General features: G+C 45.8%; 2 protein-coding genes across 19 annotated transcripts in view; both read right to left on the reverse strand.

The window, feature by feature from the left end:
• EXOC8 (exocyst complex component 8) overlaps nt 1–16,890 on the reverse strand; it is a 55,612-nt gene extending 38,722 nt beyond the window's left edge. For 6 of the 14 annotated variants that reach the window (XR_015062637.1, XR_015062636.1, XR_015062635.1 and 3 more), the window contains exons 1-13: nt 15,829–16,876; nt 15,563–15,718; nt 10,396–10,491; nt 8,417–8,517; nt 6,637–6,779; nt 6,435–6,514; nt 6,188–6,261; nt 5,953–6,067; nt 5,596–5,862; nt 5,441–5,492; nt 5,078–5,216; nt 2,677–2,857; nt 2,419–2,549 (exon numbers count right to left, since the gene is read on the reverse strand). Coding sequence is in view for 10 of the 14 variants with exons in the window: in XM_085899390.1 (XP_085755516.1) it covers nt 2,419–2,549; nt 2,677–2,857; nt 5,078–5,216; nt 5,441–5,492; nt 5,596–5,862; nt 5,953–6,067; nt 6,188–6,261; nt 6,435–6,514; nt 6,637–6,779; nt 8,417–8,517; nt 10,396–10,491; nt 15,563–15,718; nt 15,829–15,889 (1,596 nt within the window). In the remaining 4 variants the exon portion in view is untranslated. Of the gene's footprint in view, nt 1–1,681; nt 2,243–2,418; nt 2,550–2,676; nt 2,858–5,077; nt 5,217–5,440; nt 5,493–5,595; nt 5,863–5,952; nt 6,068–6,187; nt 6,262–6,434; nt 6,515–6,636; nt 6,780–8,416; nt 8,518–10,395; nt 10,492–15,412; nt 15,434–15,534; nt 15,719–15,828 lie in introns of those variants that run through there. The other 8 variants (XR_015062638.1, XM_085899393.1, XM_085899389.1 and 5 more) reach the window with 8 other exon arrangements.
• Nucleotides 16,891–17,373: 483 nt separating this feature from the next.
• Nucleotides 17,374–20,721, reverse strand: part of LOC147019100 (uncharacterized) — a 35,999-nt gene continuing 32,651 nt past the window's right edge. For all 5 annotated transcript variants that reach the window (XM_085899404.1, XM_085899405.1, XM_085899401.1 and 2 more), the window contains 2 exons: nt 18,760–18,859; nt 17,374–17,819 (listed from right to left, as the gene is read on the reverse strand). In XM_085899404.1, coding sequence (XP_085755530.1) covers nt 17,567–17,819; nt 18,760–18,859 — 353 coding nt within the window. In that variant the 3' untranslated portion in view covers nt 17,374–17,566. The remainder of the gene's footprint in view (nt 17,820–18,759; nt 18,860–20,721) is intronic.

Here is a 20,721-nt window from a genome sequence, read left to right on the forward strand (position 1 = left end):
TGTGTGTGTGTGTGTGTGTGTGTGTGTGTGTGTTTGTGTGTGTGTGTGTGTGTCTGCGTGTGGGCCCGTCTCGTCAGTAGATCTGAATGCGTTTTTGCTCATTGTAAATATTCCTTCTTGCATATTTGCGTTGTCTTGCGTCTTTTTATTGTAAATAAACATTTGGAGAAATATTCCCAGTCCGTTTCTGTCCCTTCTTGAATCGGTCCAGCATGGTTCGCATCTGAGTTTAGGCAGGGTTTTATCCCCGATAATCCGTTCATTCGAGCCGGCACAGCTTTGGCAGTTTCCGCTCGGCTGCACCCGAACTGGAGTTGGTAGTCAGTAGTTGGAACTCTACCGCAGTCGGTAGAGTGACCCGGTTCGAGCAAGACGTGCCGATGGCGTGGTTTCCCCGGTAGTCGAAATCGCGTGGTTAATTAGGTAAATTGGTTATAGACAAACAGACCCTATGCTGCGCGGTTGAGATATTGGCGACCACGGTCGGTTAAACGACCCGCCGGCTCACGGAGTTGTACGAGCGATGGCCTACAATTCCGGGGAGTTTGGTGGGAGACGACACAACCCCTCCCCCACATAATGGTCGTTCTCACCACCGACCCCCGGCCCACAATATTGTTACGGTTTTGGAAACGTACCCCAGGGAGAGAGCATACATGGACACGCAAGAGACCCGGGGATTAGTTATTTCATTAGTCTTTGTGTCAATAGTCCTTGGTCCCTTGTCGAGGGGTTGTTGGAAGGGCATGCTTTGTTTATTTCGTATTTCTCCATTGTGATGTCTTCCTTCCCCCACTCTGCTCCGTTTAACAATCCCTCCTTTTCCTCATCGGTCTTACCTTCGGCCCTGCGGCCGTTCGGTCATCCCTCGGTGCGGCAGAATCCCTCTCCGTTTTTCCTCCATTTGCGCATTGTTTAATTGGGCACATTTGATCCATCTGTGGTCATTAATCCTTCGGGCTGATCAGATTACTTTCACCGCCCGGGACTGTCCATTCTCGCATTCATGATTGTGGCGCTTTTCCCGTGCATGGTGGTGTGTGGCACATCTCGCAGGCACGGTACAGTGCAGGACTGCACAAATGAATGCTTACGTGCGAGGGAGGGGGCGGAGGCTCTAGTCATGGCCTTGTGCGCGTGAAGGGAGGGGTGGGGGCTGCATTGAACGTTCCCTCAGAATGATGTGGCATTTTCCACTAGCTGCATTGTGGACCCACCCCCATCAGATGCACACCAATGAGGAGGAGGTTCGCACGAGCCGAGACGGGGGAAAAAAGTGATATACGAAGAGGAAGAGGGCAGATGCATATGGGAGGAGATGGAAAAAGACGAAATCATGTGAGGAAAAAGGAACTCGGAGCTGATCCTCTTCCTTGCGGGAGAAAGCTCAGAGCTCAGAGTGGCGAGTGGGAGGAAGAAGGAAGAGTACAAAGTACAAGATGGGTAAAGAGATATATGAAGGAGAGGGCAGAAGTGCAAGTGTACGGGAGAGTTGTCAAAGAGCTTGTCCTTGTCCTAAAAGCTTGTCTTGCAAGGAGCAGAAAGCCCATAGTGAGGAGGATGGCAGTGTGGAAAGGCCAGAATGCAGTTTGGTTCATGGGTGCTGCAGGACATGGGGGAGAGGGCAGCAGAAATAGAGTTGCTTGCAGCTGGCATATCTGGGATGTTGAAGAGGACTTGCCAACTGGGTATGGGCACCTCAGGGACGCAGCTGCGTGTCCCATCGAGCCACATCACTACCCATCTTCCCCATTCTCTGGTATATTTGGGCCTGTGCAGCCCTGTCGGGCTGTGTGAGGTAAGGGAGAAAAGAAAAGACTTTTACTTTTCTTAAGTTTTTCTTCTTGTTTTCTTCTCCCCTGTTTGAATGATGGCCACGAGTCCTTTCTGTGAATAAGATTATACAAGAGTACGTGTTAAATGGTTAAATCTGCTCTTTTGTGCCTTTTGCTTTCTTGCTTATAAATACTCGCTTTTCAATTATTGCTTCTGTGTGTAAATAAATAATTGTTTGCTGTTATTTCCAATCTGTCTCCGTTGTTTTTTCCTTCATTGGTCCGACACAGTGTGCAAGTATAGTTCAACAGGAAGTTGTACCCCACCTGATTTGCTCTGTTAGCCGGTGCTGCACCTATCTGTTCTGCTCGGCAGAAGATCACCAGGTGTAGCACCGAAGGTGTGGCCTATAGTAAGGTTGCCGTGCCAATAGAAAGGTATCACAGAAACATCGAAGCGGCGAGCCCTGAAACCCGGGCCGTAACAGTATTTTTTTATAAACATTTAGGAAGCAACAGGGATGCTGTTTTGAAAAACAGAAGGGGAAAAACGCAGAAGATGAAATAATAAGAATTTTTTTTTTTTTTAAGGAAACCACATTTACAGAACGAATAAACATTCCTTTGCTGTCAAGGCACTCACCTTCTCACAATGACTACATGCCAGTGCAACACATTCAGCAATAGATGACAGGCACTCCTTGCTGTCAAACACCTGCTGGCTGAAGGCATCTGCAAAGAGCTGTAGAGCCAGACGTTGCCAGACAACCAAGGCTGCGGAAAGATAGACATTGCCATATGGCGTTAACACGTACGTGTTAAATACGTTAACACGAATTGCGCTCTACATGACACATGACAAGTGGTTAGCAGAAGCACAAGTGGCAGAAAAAGAGAGCACCGGAGTAACAGCCCGGATGCGCCGCAAAGTTCCGCTGGAACTCGCGCGTGGTTTGCAGCAGGCAGCAGAAGAACACGTGACACAGTGTGCGAACGCACAAGCCGGTAGAACCCTCCATGCGTAGCTGCCTCAGGGCCGTTCGCACCGCACACTCGCGGTTCTTGAGGAACAACTGGCAGGCCTGCACATTCCCAGAATGTGGCAAAATTTACACATTGAACACAAAATAATTCACGAGTACATCATTTCAAGATGTATGATGTACACGTGAATTTGTTTTCGTGTACTAGTGAAATTATTACAATCAAAAATGAAATAATTTTCAAGTTTACAAAAATGGCCAGTACGATACACGTGACCACACAAGGCTGCTCATTCATGACTGTTTACATGTGCATCGGTATTATAATATTAAAAAGCTGATCTAAAAAAAAAAAAAGAAGAGGAATTGAAATGAGAAAATGCTCAGCACCACTCACTTCTCACATGGGGACTAGATCAATTTATGTTCCTTATTTTAAGCCTTCTTGGCAGCTAAATTGTGACAAATATTGAATTTCTTTCATTTTAAAGGAAATTCTTCAAAACAAGAAAAAAAAAATTGGAATAAGTTTCACTAAAATGAGGGTGGCAAAAATAAATAAATAAAAATACACAAATGACCTTGTTGTAATGGATTAGATCAGGACTTGTCCTCGGTCCCTGGATATTTAATAATACGAGCAAAAACAACCCGTCGCTTCACCGACGGGCCAATAAAGTAGGGGGGGGAGAAAGAGGGAGGGAGAGAGAGCTATAAAGACAGACAGAGAGAGACAGAGACAGAGGGACAGAGACAGAGGGCTATAAAGACAGAGAGAGAGGGAGGGACACACACACACACACACACACACACACACACACACACACACACACACACACACACACACACACACACACACACACACACACACACACACACACACACACACACACACACACACCTTGAGAGCGACAGAGGTGTGGGAGGAGAGTGCTGCATTTTATGAGGGGGCAGCGAGGAGTGGACAGTGAGGGAAAATGGTGGGGGAGAGGAGGGGAGAAAAAAAAAAGACAGGTGAGGGGTGGCGATGGGGTTAGCAAAGAGAATGATATGTGACGCTTACTGACCGAACACGACAAAAAAATCCCCCCAAAAAACAACTCATGTCAGAACAGCTGTACACACGACGACACAACATAGTTTATAAAGTAATCCGCTGGCACATCTGCAAAAACTTTGATATTCCAGTTCCAGAAAATTTGTGGGAAAATGAACCAAAAGCAATCACTGAAAACATCGAAGTTCCGCTCACGTACGACAGAATGATCCCATCTGGTGTGAACATCGAAAACAAAGCATTGCGACCAGATATCATACTTCGGTGCAAAAAAAAGAGAGAAGAAGGCATTGCTAATTGGGTTGTTAATAGCAGTGATTTTGGACTAAAGATGAAAAAAAAAATCAAGAAAATGACCAAATATCAAAATCTCAAGCATGAAACGAAAATATCGTGGAAGCTGAAGAATGCCAAAGTTGTTCCAGTGATGACAAATAACCTCATGGGAATGATGAAGAAGAACCTCACAGAGATATTAAAAACCATCCATGGGAATATTACAACAAACAAACTACATTTGGAAGCTGTCCGGGGTTCAGTGACGATCCTGAAGAGAGGCCTCAACACAAAACTTCACAGCTTGGTCCATGGATCGTGACCCCTTACCGAAATGAAGGTGGATACTTTGAGCCCGCCCTGGGTGGACTCCATTCCACATTCAGAAACCCACATATGAAGATACGCACGCACACGCATGACGGTGATACTTCAAGGCCTCGGAGGGATCCAGTGCACCTTCTGAAACCCGCATATGGAGAGAACAACCAACATTCAAAACATGCACAAGCACACGCACGACGGTGATACTTCAAGGCCTCGGAGGGATCCAGTGCACCTTCTGAAACCCGCATATGGAGATAACAACCAACATTCAAAACATGCACACGCACACGCACGACGGTGATACTTCAAGGCCTCGGAGGGATCCAGTGCACCTTCTGAAACCCGCATATGGAGATAACAATCAACATTCAAAACATGCACGCACACGCACACACACAACAGTTCATTTTTGGACCATGCATGTGCGAATGGACTGCTGTCGCCCTATTGGTTGGAGAGGTTGCCCAACTCCACCTGCAATTCTAACCTCAAAAAAAAAACAGCACGGCTACCATTTTGTGACGCAGCATAGGCCGCAGGCCTTGGGTATCATGCCACAACTGGATCCGGAACTGAACCAAAATTGAATCGGCTTGTTCTCGTCACCGATAGATAACTCCAGAAGTATAGATAACTCCCGAAGAGCAGTGGGAAATAACCTTTGTGGCTTGCTCCAGGCGGATAAGCTGAGATACAGCACGGCGAGTTGCTCTGGGTCCTCCTCGCAAATTTCGGTCAGGAGAAAGCTCAAACACCAGTACATCAGTGAGCTGCTTCACCCGATCACCGACTCGACTTCTGTACACAAGTCACAAAGTGGATCACAAAGCACGCACTCCAACATCAACCATAACAAAGTCTCAGATTGTGTACACACCAAATAAGTTATGCTGAAGACACTCGCAGGCACATCAAGAGCCAATAAGGCATAACATGGAGAAAGACTACAAAAGCCTGATGGGATTATAAGCCCCTGGCATGAAACATGCACATTCACAGTGCAGCAGTTACAGGGTTCCTACCTGAGCTGGGTAACAGTTTGCGTCACAGGTTTCTCCTTGACAAAATCTTCAACTACAGAATACAGGTAAAAACAGCATGAGGAATTCAATGAACCAATGATGGCGTGGCAGCTAATGGAACAAAGCGAAGTCAAAAACTGCCAGACAACACTTACATTTATCCAAAAGGTCAACAGCACCCTCAAAATCTCGTTGTGCAATGCAGACATCCAGGTCTTCAGGCAAGTCCTGGATCCAGGGTTCGCTCAATTCAATGGAATCTTCCTCAACAGCTGGACTCAACTCTGGCTCTTCTGCAAATGCTGGGATGGACATTTCAATCAGAATGCACCTGCTGGCTACACAGGTGTCGGCACTACTGTCCATCTCATTGCTTGTGCAACATGATGGGTCCAATGAGAAAGTAGAACTTTTAGAACTTCCTGCAATTTCAAAATTAATCGAATCATTTGCAAGGTCTTTCAAGAACGATTTCCTATGCGCAAGAAAGTGATGAGCAGTGCAAGGCTCACGATCAAGAGGTGTGTCGGGCGTTTTGGGTGACAGCGGTCGCTCTTGCTCTTTCTTCAACTTGTCACTCGACGCTTTGTTTCTCTTCGTCTCATCCAGTATTTCCAGCCATTCTTTCTGCATCCACAGAAGACAGTATAATAGGAAAAGGTTTTGAGCTCCAACATCTTGACAGTGAACTGCATCTCAATGTAGTACTTTGAAATTTAAGTCTACTAAGGTGAATAGCAATACCACCTTGATCTTGCTGCTCTCTGCTTGGAAGATGCAACAGTCAGGATACCTCATGACCTTGAACATGTCTTTCATGGCTGCAGAGGGGGGGGGGAAGACAACTGCATTCAGGGATGTCGTATTGATACATGAATGAGAAATCTCATTCTTCAATGAGTCTCACATTTGTAAGGAAAATAAAATGCAATTGAAACAGCAAAGAAAAAGCTATTTAACTTCCCTTAATCAAACTCAGAACAGTCTTACTTACGTCCGTTATCCTTTACGTTGACAACTGCAAGGTCGCCAAGCTGGTAGAGAGAGTTGTATCGATAACGCACAGCCCCTCTCCTGCAACGCACGTTTTCCCAATGCACTCATCCACACCCAAAATCAGAATTGTGGCACAGCATAGGCCATGGGTTATTGAAAACTTGCTGGTCCATTGTAACATGATATAGGTGGCTTTATACCTGTTAGGCAACCAGGAGGCAACCAAGAGGCAGTCATTCATGAGGAAGGCATGCACCCTTTGCACCTGGCTCATGCTCTCAGGATCATATTCGACCAGGTCTCCGTTGTAGACCAAGTACCGGCCAGGGGTCTCCAATATATCCTGGTGGGGAAAAATTCCATCACCAAGAAAATGACGTTTCTCCATAAAAGACCTGCAATCACCGATGAACTACACAAAGGATAGTTTGGGCCCTTAAAAAATTTCACAAGACTTTTCTCAAGATGTCCATAAGGGCGGCTATCTTTCGCGAGTCACAGCCATGGATTGGCTCATGATGTTGGGAATCCAGGTTCAAATCCCATATACGACTGTATATCCGTTTGTTCATTGTCTACTAATGTCCTTGCACTTCATGTTAAAGTACACCAATGTCTAATGTCTTTGTCCTGCAGGTGATTCTTGTAAGCTCCTCCATATTAATGGACATATATTTATTTTAGTTGGCCACAAGCAGATTTCTTGCATCGATAGAATAACGAACTCGCTGTAATGATGTGTTCAAACAAGGCCAAGTTTCTCACACCAAAAGAGAGATATCTGAAGAATTTGAATCTGCACTTGCATTTTGCAACAACATTTGAACATCACAACAAATACTTCAACATTCGTGTTTCTGCTCTGGTAGGTCTGCTCAACGAAACACGAGTGGGAATGGAATATGACAAAGTCCAAGCTTCAACCTACACACTCCGGTGCTAAGACAAGACCCCTGAAGCATTATTACCCTGCGCGTACGAAGCGAAAAGCGGGGTGAAGCAATTGGTTTATTCTGTCACCAGACGTCAGTTATCGATCGAGAAAATAATGGCGGCGCATGCTCATGCTCAGAGATATAGATTGCATTTGGAAACACAAAGTAAGAGTTGTAAAGACCCTTCCCATGTCATTTTTCTCAAGACTGCAGAGTGAGGTGTTCTATGAACTCTCCAGTTTTTGGGTTTTATTGTATACAAAGTTAAGGCCCGTGGAAGAGCCAGAACAGAACGGATCAGGTGGATGCAACAGAACAAAAGGAAAAGTAGAAAGGGGGGGACACCAACCGCAGGATGGAGGGACACAATAGAGACTTGGACAAACAGCGCGTGTGTGGAAGGATGAGGGGTAGGCAAGGAGGCACGGGGTGGGCAAGATGGAAACAAAAGCAAATTCTCAGGGAGGAAATACTGGAAATTTGGAAGGAGGTGGGCTTGGGGAGGGTTAAAAAAAGATCATGGTTTTGGATGAGGGATGATCTGAGATGATGATGAACAGCTGTCTTGAAGACCTGGGAGGGAAGAATGTGATTAAAGAGAATGTGTAAGTTGGTTCCACAGGCAGGAAAAATAGACGAACGAATGAGTTGAGGTGAGCAGTGATCCTGGATTTTGGGAGTTTCACCAGAAGGGAAGCCTGGTGTTGGCCTAACGGTTAAGGTGGCTGGCTTAAGATTTTAGATTATAGAGTTCAAGCCCCTGTCATGCCAATAAATAACACCAGGTGGGTTAACAGCCCGTTATCCTTCCATGGTCGACAAAATGAGTACCAGGAAACAGAGGGCACTGCATCAGCAGCACAGCTGTGCTCCCAGCAATGATGCAGCCAGCAGCCATAAGCTGCATATGAAATAATTATTAAAAAGAAAAAAAAAAACAGAAGATGGTTGTTGGTAGACCACGTGCATCTGCAGGATGCACATGTTACTCCAGCAACCCCCCTTCACATGAAGTTTTGGCCAAAAGGCTTGAGAATGGACTCACCCCACAGCCCTCCACTTTCTCCAGCAGCGTTGTGAGCGTTCTCTGCTTCACTTCCTCAGTCTCCTTTGGGAATGCCGTAGGCTTCTCTTTGGCCGCCTCTTCTGGGGAGAAAGAGGAATATGGATTTGCAGTGTGGAGATACGCAGTTAGCCACACAGGCGTTGGTGTCGCTAAGCAATCCCGCTTTTAGGGATGCAACAACATTTGGTCACAATAGGTCACTTAACTAATGCTACCTACATCGCAATCCGATAACCATTCACAAAGCATTAGACAAAATTATTACTCAGAACAGAAGTGCTGGATCTGCAGAGCATTTTTGTTTCTGTAAATTATTGGTGATTAAACATACAAGTAACGGTACAAAGTACACCGCCCCCATGCCAAATAAATAAAAAAACAATCATCCAGCGCGAGACATCGCTGGGGCGCTTTTGGTGCCCAGCGATGCCGCCTTACAACACATTGAGTTGGAATTTGGAGGGAGCGGTGCACAATAATTGAGTAATTGCATAATTAAAAGAAATAAATAATAATCGTAAAATAATTGATTTCTTAATCAATTGGCTGATAGCATACCTAAACCACCAGTGTTTCATCCGAATCTGTAACTTTATTGAAAATCAAGTAATGAATTGAAAAATCAAATAATTAATTGATTAATCAATAAATCAAAAATATCCTTTATAGCCAAATCACTTGGTTACTGTCCTATCCAAATATCAGGTTCCTCGCTAAAAAGGTCCCTGAAATATTGCCCAGGTGAGTAATAACATAAATAAATAATAAATCAATAATAATGAAGTAATTAATCAATTAACTGATTAAATAAAAACTAATGTTTTTGCCATAGAACATCTTCACTTTTGTCCCCAAATTTCAGCTTCCCAGATCAAAGGATGGCTGAGATATCGCCCGGACAAACAAACGAGAAAACAAACAAACGGAGTGAAAACTGAGTACTCCCTTCCTTCGGTGGTCGGCGATGGCGTCATGAATCACCTGGATAATGGAATTGGGAAGGAACGGTGTACAATGAAATTGATATGGTCGAAAATGATGTAATTGAAAAGTTGCCCAGAGATTTTACACAAAGATGACAAAAACATACATTCCCACCTGCCCAATGATCTCAGCATCTGTACCCATCAGCTCTCTCTCTACCTCAATACTTTACGAACAGGTGCAGTAGATTACCTTATCTCATCGGATGTCATGCGTAAAACAACAAAAACATCCGTCTTAGTTTTGTTTAAATTGCTTTATTTTCTACATTCAAATTCAGCACTTTAATCCTGTCATCATTTACCAAGTTGAAAGGGATGGGGGTGAGAGGAGAGGAGACAATGACTAGGAATATTAAAAAAAAAACAATCAAACAAAACAATGAAAAAGGGTAGAAGCTTTGCATGTCGACAATGGTACAGTCAGACCCCGCTATTCGTGGGAGATATGTTCCTGGAAAAATCCGCGAATGTCGAATCAGCAAATGTCGGGGCATTGTTTCAATGGGAAAAAGAGGGATAGGTTCCCGGTGGTTCGTGATTCATTAGGGAAAAATCAAAATCCCGTTAAAAACCGTGAATATGCCCAAGAAAAGCCACAAATACGCCCGCAAAACCACAAAAAAAAATGCAAAACCGCGAAAAAACAAGAAGTGAAGAGGTGAAGCACAGGGCCACAAATGTAGAAGCAGGTCACATTTTATCAACCACGAATAAGCGGGGTCTGTGAATAATGAATACGTGAATAGCGGGGTCCAACAATACAATGTAGGGCAGGTCGATATTAAATTGACAATTAAACCAGATTGGAAAAAGTGGAAAGATACCACAAAATAAATATGGCTGACAGACAGGAGAGATGCAAGGACTTATCCTTGTTTACTCTCTCCCTCCCCCTACCCACAAGTCTATATGCAACAAGTACAAGTATAGCACCACTTCTTAAAAATGCAATCCGCAGTGGTTGCTGTGAACCTTTGTCTGTGGAACGCAGATGCTGCGTGATGCTTTCCATGACGCTTTTCTGTTCCGTAAGGATGTGGCTCAGCTGGTACATCTCACTTTCCAGGTCTGACATCCACGTCAAGAAGAAAATCAACAGTCGATATGACAAACAGAAAAGAAAGTTATTTGTTGTTGTTGTTGTTGTTGTTGCTCAGTATGCAGCCTTTGGCTGCTGGTTGCATCTTCTGGAAGCACAGCTGTCACTGATACAGTGCCCCTTGTTACCAGTAAGCTGGTACGCATTTTGTCGACTTCGGAAGGATGACAGGCTGAATCAACCCACCTGGTGTTATTTAACAGTAAATGGGCTCGAACTCAAGACCCTAAGATCTTAAGCCGGCCACCTTAACCGTTAAGCCAACAACAGGCTTAGAGAAAAGAAAAACAAACATATTATATGACAAATTAAACAAACCACGCTCTGCGCGGAAAGCTGCCAGTTGATCGAGCAGAGAGAGGTCTGTCCATGTTCACGAAATTAGATCTCTCCAGGTGGCAGTGCCGTGGAGGAACACCCGAAAGGGACAGTGTTGCAACGGTCACATGGGTCTACAGAGGTTTATAACAAGTCTTGGAGAGTGATGTAAATCTACTTCCCGTGCTCATCAGAAAGAGAGTACAGTAGTCGACAAAGCGAATGCATGAGCTCACTGTTAAAAATATCTATACAATCAGATTTATCATGAGATCTGCAAAATAATATATTTGAAAGGAACGTCATGAGAAAAGTTCGCTGAACCGTCTCATCTGGGTTTCATTCTCGGTCAGACTATAAACTGTCGGATTGGAGTATTGCAGGCAGGGGGTCTGCATCATGAAGTCTGTCATCCCTCAGACGGACGTTAAGCTGGGTGGTCCCGTCTGTTCACTACTAGTTGGTGGATGTTAAAAATCTCACGGTGTCATTCCCAAAAAGTAAGCTCGTTATCGCCAGAACACTGAACAAATAACAAATTCCGACCCCAACTTCTTGGGATGGTTTTGAGGGAGCACCACATCTCCTAGACCCAAGAATAAATGGTGATACCAAGATGGGTCATCGCAGTCTGCATTTCGATTGAAGAAAGCACAATATGATGACGATGATTGTTAATTGTGAAAGTTTTATCAAAACAGGTTTTTTTTGTCGCATGAAATATGTCTTCATCTCTTCCTTCCTCTCTCTCACGTTCCATACGTTTCACAGAGCATCGGTGCTGCCGAAGCAGCTTCCTGAGCAAGGGTTATACTGGGCGGTTTGCCCTTTTACCTTCCCAGTAGTAGTTATGGAAGGAATATGGAACTTGGCCATGGTCTCGACAAGAGCTCACCGCCTCTTCGTGAAGGACATTGTGGGGTCTTTAACATCAAACGAATGCCGGCAGGCAGGATGTCGAGTTTAATGTCCATCTGTGAGACGGCACACACATTGATGAATAACGCTGCCTGTGAAACATCTGGATGACGGGTTATATCTGGGTCGGGATTCGAACACAGGCTGGAGAACTGAGAGGAGAGTGTGCTAACCTCTGGGCCATCCAGGATCACACAAATCAAGCAATGCATATTTAAAAGCAACACTACAATGACTGCACAAATGCACCAAGTAGTTTCTCCAAGATCAAACTTTCAGTTCACCTCCATCTCTACGCTCAGACAACTCTTCCGTCTGAACCTCAGAGAGCTAACCTCCTGTGACGGTGCAAAGTTCAACAAGCAATCGTCCCAGGTCACATGCAGGGTGCGCCGAGCAGCTCATTAAGGCAGCTGCATTGCTTGCCCGTCGGCAATCAGGGCCTGAATTTTGGAATTTGTTCAGCGCCGGCGACGACGACGACTCGTCAGGTCTTCGTCAAAAGACACCACGAGATCTTCAAGATCCAACACGAGTGCTGGCAAACGGGTCACCAGCTTAACGTCCACAGGGACGGCACCACTCATCGATGTACCGACCTGCCTGTGAAATACCAAGGTCACAGCTTGTACATAGGTTGAGAATCGAATCCTGCCGAGACGGCTCAAAGCCAGTGAACGCACGACCTCCCCTCACCATCTCTACTCACTCTCCATTCACAATGATCCTGAATATTTTAATTCCTGTCCATCTGTTCCTCATCGCCAGGATTTATTTAATTATTTATATGCGGCCTATGGCTGCTTGGCTACATAATTTTCCCAAAGTGCGGCTGTGCCGCTGATGCGGTGCCCCCGTTGCTGGCAAGCTGGCAATCATTTTTTTCCAACTTCAACCTGAGACCTCAAGGATGACGGGCTGAGTCAACTCATCTGGTGTTAATTCAACGGTCCTACCAGGGGCGTGAACTCAAGACCCTAGGATCTTAAGCCGGCCATATTAACCGTTTAAAGGAAACACCAAGTCTTCTACCAGGATGTAAGGGCCATGTCACACCTTGACGTTTTAGCCAGTATATGGCAAGGTCTCAAAATGTATGTAAAACGTTGGTGTACGCTGAACTATTGATGTTTTTTTTTTTTCCAGTATTGGACGTATTCATAACGAGTTGGACGTATGCATAACGTATTAGTAACGTACACAGAACGTTTCAATCACATATAGATAACTTATACCAACGAATGCTGAGCGTGTTGTCGGCGTTCACAACCTATGTCCAATGATAGTCTAACTTATGCATAGCGCGGCAGCGTATCGCCGACGATGACGTGGCGTAGGCTATTCATAGGCTGCGGCTCGACGATTCAAATCATAACCACACCAGACATCAAAGTGTGAAGCTGCTGTCACACGTCGAATACGTTATTGGTAAGTTTTTATTTGTATACGTTAAGAGCACGCTGGCATACGTCGTCATACGCCGAGTACGTCGATACATTTTCAGGATGTTGAAAAATTCTCGCCGTACTCGGCGTATGACACACGTTCCGCATACGCTGGCCATGAGTTGTAGGCACGTTACGCGATCCTTGACACACGTTACTTGTACGTTACTCATAAGTCGAAACACGTCAAGGTAATGGTTTGCATCAGTGTTCCAGAATCCCTGTTTTTTTTTTTTTTTTTCCTTCGGCATGACGGTGATGTTGACACTTCGATTTCTCGTGCGGTTATGATTTAATCGTTGAGCGGAAGCCTATTAATTATCTATATATTAATACTGAAGGACCAATTTTGTGCTCCTCCTAGCTGTCGCGTCACGTTTTTCTCGGTACTGTGACCTGGACTGAAAGAAACATGGTACCTGCAAGAGTGCATGGCACATAGTGGCAATTGTCAAACTTCAACTCTGGAGCAGAATAAACACTTTTCGTTTTACATCCGTTTACACCGCTGAGAGGCGTCAGGACGTCATGACATCATCGGTTATTCGCTGACGCCATTACATCCGTCGTCAGAAAATTACTGCTGAGAGGTGTAATTACTAATTCCACTCCTCAAAAATAGCGTCTGCAATGTAAAATCCTCTTCTGCACATGGTGACCACCTCAGAATGTGAATTTGACACAAAAAATGTAACAAGAAACATTGTACAGTGGACGCCGCTTTATAAATCCACCATGGGACCACGCCGTTTGGATTTATTAACCGGCTGGATTTATTCAGCGGAGAACCTATTTTCAGCCAACCGACTGGATAGATAAGACAAAAAGCGAATGTTGTTAAACACAGCTTTATGCTACAAAAACATTGATTTATCCAACGGTGACTCGGGGATTGTTCAAAAGAATCTCTCCAAGGTCGCTTGCTTGGGAGGGAAGGTTTTGCGCAAATGTTCCTTTATTGAATCCGTCAGGTGGCGGAAATCGGGATGGGCAAAACCTGAGAGCTGCATTCCCCTGTCCAATTTGGCGAGTGCCGTCCGCATCTCTGCCGCTGTTGGCATCGGCTCGGGTTCGTCGTCGCTTTCTTCCCTTGGCTATTGGGATTCGGGGTCGGAGGGATTCGAGCGGCAGCGTGATTCGAAGTCCGTCACCAGTTGTTGTTGTTGTTGGTTGGTTTTTTTTCCACTCTGCGGCAGCACATACTACATCAAACTTAGGTTGAGACCATGGATTTATTAAACGGAGAATTTCTCGATGTAAAATTCCGTTCCAACTCATTTTGGTCACAATCGGTGGCTGGATTTTATAACCGTGGATTTATAAAGTGGCGTCTACTGTATCTTCTATTTATCTATATATTAATACTGAAGGACCAGTTTTGTGCTCCTCCTAGCGGTCGCGTCACGTTTTTCTCGGTACTGTGACCTGGACTGAAAGAAACTTCGTACCTGTAAGAGTGCATGGCACATAGTGGCAATAGTCAATTTTCAACTCTGAAGCAGAATAAACACTTTTCGTTGAGATGGGGGCGAGGAGTGAAGAGGCGGGGGGCAAGGTAAGCAAATTGAAAGCGGGAGACAGGGGGAAATGGGGCGGGGGCTGAGTTGAATGAGGCGGAGTTGAGTGTGAGGGGGTGGACAGGGGGTGGGGGCCCGGGGGCAAGTGGGGCGGGGAATCAAAAGACGGGGGGTGGGGAGTGAAGAGGCGGGGCTGGGGTAATTACATTTTTGGGCGGGGGTAAGCAGATTGAATGGGGCAGGGGCGGGGGATGAGTAGGCGGGGGCAAGCACACCCTGTCCAGTCCATGTCCCTAGAGTGTGTGCGAGCTAGTGAGGGTGGTTGAATGAACGGAATCCGTCTGTGATGGGGTTTCAGCTAGTATTATATTATAACCGCACTAGAAATCGAAGTGTTAACATCACAGTCATACCGAAGAAAAAACAAAAAACAAAAACAGGGAGTCTGGAACACCGACGCCAACCATTACCTTGATGTGTTTCGACTTATGAGTAACTTACAAGTAACGTGTGTGGACGTGTAAACGATCGCGTAACGTGCCTACAACTTATGGCCAGCGTTATGCGGAACGTGTGAGTCATACGTCGAAAAATTTCAAGCATGGAAAATTTGTCTAACACCTTGGCGTACTACGACGTATGCCAGCGTACTACGACGTATACCAGCGTGCTCTTAACGTATACAAACTTACCCATAACGTATTCGACGTGTGCCAGCTTGGTTCGGCAAATTTTTCATGTCGGCATACGCTGGCTAAAACGTCAAGGTGTGACAGGGCCTTGAACCCTTTAATGAATCGTCAACATCGGTTACCAAGGAAACCACAACCAGTGGGGGATACAAGAGATCTCTTTGGCCGTTTCGATGAACTGATGGTAGTTCTTGTAGACATTTCTCTTCAAGTTCAAGGCAGTGTCGTCCACAAGTTTCTGCACGTGCAGACGTTGTTCTTGTAGATCCCTGTCGGCGTCTGACTGCTGGGACAGCGTCTGGACATCTGCAAGGACAGAGCACTACCACAATGAAGGCCTTCCTCTCGGGCCAACGCCGGCCGGTGCGAACTCAAAACATCGTATTACTATTAATACAATTAGCGGTCAACCTTACACTGCTGGGGATCGAATTGCGGCTCCATCATGTGTCTTTGCAATCTCGACATTTCTGCCATCGCTGCTCACACGGAGAATCTCAATCCTCCACTCACACGGAGAATGATCGCTCCCTCCCTCCGCTTCCGGAAGTCTTCGACGAGCGACGTTTCCGTAAAAATTAAACAAATCGGCATCGGTTTTTATTCTATGATATCACCAATAATATTTCCTCTCAAATATGTGGCGTTATTTTGATAACATTCCACTTTTCTTACATACAAAATATAAAATAATAGAAAATGGAATGCACCACCTCAGCTAAAAAAAATATGCTATACACCTCAAGTGTTTTTTGTGTGTGTGTACTCACCCACAAACACATACACACTCATATATACACATACCTATACACACACACACACACACACACACACAATTGTTCACTGTGATTGAGGGTACCGTATACCTAAAATCTTGTTACGTACGCAGCACTAAACGGAGCATGAATAGAATGCTCATTGCCATGAAGAACACGCGGAGCGGTGTCGCCATCGGACGCCATCTTGCTCAGCACTCGATGCTGGGTGAAGGCGATTTCCGCCGTGTGTTTGTGTGTGTGTGTGTGTTTGTGTAATTCAGAACGAGAAACGATCGCGTTGTTTTCACCATCTTTGCGATAGTTTTCAAACAGGAAAACCTATCATAGTAAATTATCACACTTTCCTTTATCCGTTCCTTTTCACAATAAAGTTGCAGAACAAACATTGTTGATTTGGTTGGGTGAAGAACTCGGATCGTTTTCATTAAAACTTCAACATCCCACGGTGTCCTTTGCTGAACAAATTCCAAATTCCTGCCCGAACCAACAGAGGGCACTGCATCAGCGGCACGGCCGTGCCCTCCGCCAATGGTTCTGTCCCACGGCCTTACGCTGGATACCAACACGAAGAAAGCGACTGTTGCGCTCTACTTCCACTCCGAAGCACGTACACTCAAAGTTCCATAATAACCTGAACGGATGAAACAGGTGGTCAAGTCAAAGAAAACCCATGGTATCGTTACCCTGTCCACTCTAACGTGTCCACTCGTACTCAGTATGGCGTCCTTATGGGTTTGAACCACCAAAAAGAGGAAAAAAAAAAAAACACAACAAGCTCAAATGAGCTAAGATCCTCGTCCTCTTAATGATGACGTCATAAAAACGAATATGACGTCATTGTGATGTATCAGGTTTGCGATAAATTATTATCCGTGCTAATGCCCGGCTTGATTCCCGCAAACAAAATTCAAACGGCTTGCCTAGTTTCGGAGATAACGCTATAGGCGATTTCCATTAGCGGCGATATTATGACGTCAACTTTTTTTTTTCTCGGAACAATTTCCAAAATCCGAGATGGTTCCTGCCTGCGCGTGGGCTTTCTGCATATACGTGGCAAGTTTCACGAAGATCCGATGAAAACTCTGGGTTGTGAAACAAAAAAGTCCACTTGAACAACAACAACGTGAGTAAGACTTCGAGATCCTCCACGAGGATCTAAAAATCAGCGCTCATCGCACATCACCAGGTGTGTCACATCATTTGTGACCTTTATTCCTTCTTTTTTTCCCCCGTCTTGTTTCATCGTGGCGACACCTTGTTCAATAAGGATGACGTCCACACATCTCGAGCCAATGTACACACACACACACACACACACAAAAAACAAAAGATCAGCAGGAAAAATGCAAAGCCCCGTTATTTCCATCCATGGTCCTTAGGTTGAAGAGAGCGGAGTGGAAGTTTCAGAAAGTCTGTCGGCCATTACCGGAAAGTCGATTTGGCAGGCCGGGCTACTTTGCTCACGGTCTGGGTGACTCTTGAGCTGGTGGCAGCGTAGGTTGTCGCTTTTCTCAAAGCGCTTTCCACAGAGACCGCAAGCGAAGGCAAAATTGGACTCCACGTTGTGCTTCTTCATGTGCCAGTTGAGCGAGGCCTTCTGGCGGCAGCGGTATCCGCACAACTCGCATCTGTGCGACACACAAGTAATCTGTTAGACCGTTTTCATAATGAGGTGTTCAGTGAGGTGACGGAGATTGTCAGGTTCGAATGAATAACAACCCAGCAGGTGATAAATTTCCAATTCCTTGCCCCTCTTGATATGAAAAAGTAGAGGAGACATAATCGAGCGGGGCCTTCTGAATTACATCATTGTGGCATTAGTAATACGGCACGGCATTGTTGGCAAAGTTATTATTATTATTATTATTATTATTATAGCATGTCCTGAAGGATTGTGATGTCATGGGCATGCTGTTTTTACTTTCTTCACCAGCAGATGAAATATAACAACCGTCTCTTATGCTTCTGGGGGAATGAAGGACCAGTCTTGCTCGTGAAGGCCACTGTCGAGATGCATTGGTGATCAGGTAAAACAATGGATGGGATCAACAGGAAGCTGAATGAGGTATGCTATCCATTGTGGAAAGCAAGAAGTTGATGTTTCGGGCATTAACCCTTCGTCAGAGCAAAAAAAAAAGCGTTTTTCTCACATTGGTTGCTCCACTTTTTGGCTCCGATGAATTACATCATAGATTACATCAGCGTCTTGCAAGGTATGTTAAGCTGGTTGTGCCATCTGTTCGAGGAGTTTGTGTATGGTAAATATTCCAAGCACTTTTCAAAAATAGTAGGCTCCGCTGCTGATTCCTTACCCAATTCTAACTTCCTGACCAACTTAATGGGGGTGGAGTAGGTCTACTGCATTAATGGCAGAGTTGTGTCCCCCAAAAATGATGCAAATGAGCAGCTACATATGCAAAAGAGCAACGTGGCACGTGACCAATGAGGATACGTGAGAGAACACCGTTTTGGATGCTTTGCAGCAATTGAGGCTTTTTTTTTTTTAGAGGATGCTTATAGTGAGGTCGTATCATGGGATGCTGTGTCAATAGTGAGGCTCTGACTGACTGCAACGGTTTCTCCCCGGTGTGGATGCGTAGATGGACGAGGAGGTTCTTTTTGGATTTGAAGGATGCTCCACACGTTGCACACAGAAAGTTCCGCTCTTCTGCAAAAGCGACACAACAGATATAATGGAGATAAATTTCACGGAACTGAAAAAATACCAAACATTCATTCATGTTGTGTATGAGGGTAGTTCCATGCACAAAAATAGGTGATTTTGAAACAGCATCAGGACTGCTCAAGCCTGTAAGATCCCGAAACGGGGAGGGTGGGGTTTGGAGAGAAAGGGGCATTGTCGCGACTCCAAGTGCATGCAGTTGAATCCAGGATGCATCATGATTTAACAATACACAAAGTATGTGGTGATCGGGAATCCAATAAAATATGGAAACACCAAGAACATTAATCAATGTGTGTGTGTATGTGGGTGTATATAATATTGTTGTGGTTCTGCAAAACCGCATGCCTCGAAGACAATGGCACCCAACATACAGTGATCCCCAGGCAGTTATTTAATTTGGCTTCGTGCAGTCAGACCTTCCCCTCATGCCTAATGGGCCAACAGGACGAAGTGCGTTGCGTGGGTCTAATAGCTCGGTTTAATAATTATATCTCTATCTTCAATCCTGATTTCCATCCAACCATTTCCTTTTATCCATGCTACAAATCGAAGGAAGCACACATACATGATAACAGACGCCCGCACAGCCTGATGAGAGTATTACCACATGAACAAGCACACGCATGGCGTGGCCTTTCATTCAAGTCTGCGCGCCAATTTACAACGGCGTCTCACCTTGCTCGACCTTCGCTCACCAAAAGCTCACCACCTCGCCCACCAACATCTCCCGTACACGGGAAAAATCATCCCGTGACTCCTCGCACCTCCGCGTCGATACAACTCACCACCAAACAGAGGCATGCTGCATGGCCCAGGGCACTCGGACAGGCCAAGCGCGTTGGCAGCGCCGGCCGCGTCTCGCTGGGGATGCCACGAATGGGCACGCGGGACCGACACGACCCTTGTCCAGTCGCCAGAACATGGCAGGGCGGGCAGCGAGGGACGGGAGTTGTGGGGGGGGGGGGGATTTCAGTACGGGGAACCGGGCCGTGTCGCGCCGGATGTGCGCATGAGACTGCTTCCGGCCCCGGGAGCCTGGAAGGGTGGGGTTATGACCGCCGTGGCTCAATAAGGAAGCACGATTCGGGTCACTTCGGATCGTCACCTCGCCCTTCGCCCAGGGCTTATAAAAGGCAGATCGTGGAGGCGTCCGCTCTCTGCTCTTCTCTGCCTGCCTGCCTCACCCACTTCTTCGCCTGTTTGCCTCGTCCTCTCCTTCGCCTCTTTGCTCCACCCTCTCTTCACTGCATCTACACTCGGGGTTGGTGTGCGACGGACATTCATCTGGGACCAGTGTGGAGCACATGTTTCCACGAGCTCCGGCAAAGTGATTAAGCAGGAGATAACGCGCCGACTCTTAAAGGTGGGATCGCTCAAGTGGAGAGTCCCCCAAAGCGTACTGGGTTGCGTTGTCTGAGTGCCCAAATGTTCGTTTCTAAGCCCCATTTCCTTTGTTTTCAATGTGACTTTTCTCTATTATAGCCTGTCATTGTGTTTTCCTTCAATCTAAATGAGTCAATACAGTTTGGACGTGGACTCCACGAGTGAAGTAGGCTTCGAGATCCTTCCATGGGTCAGCGATTCCGAGAGGGTGGGGGTGACGCCCTGGAGAGTGGCTATAATGGGTGTACCATGAGTGGTTTCTGGCTCAGCATGGTCTCCAGCTGTCCATTGGCCACTGTGCTGTGCTGCTGTGACAAAGCCAGGAGATCACCGGAGGGACAAAGCACGTCTTCCATGAATCTACTTACGTACATGTTGATGCACGAGCCTTCTCCATACGTGCTACAAATTGTCCACCCAAGATGTGATTAGGTCAGGAATGTATGCAGGAACACTAAAAT

This window comes from Eptatretus burgeri, chromosome 10 (genome assembly GCF_056783735.1).
Source record: "Eptatretus burgeri isolate ZD-2024b chromosome 10, Ebu_testis_v1, whole genome shotgun sequence".
Lineage (NCBI taxonomy): Eukaryota > Metazoa > Chordata > Myxini > Myxiniformes > Myxinidae > Eptatretus > Eptatretus burgeri.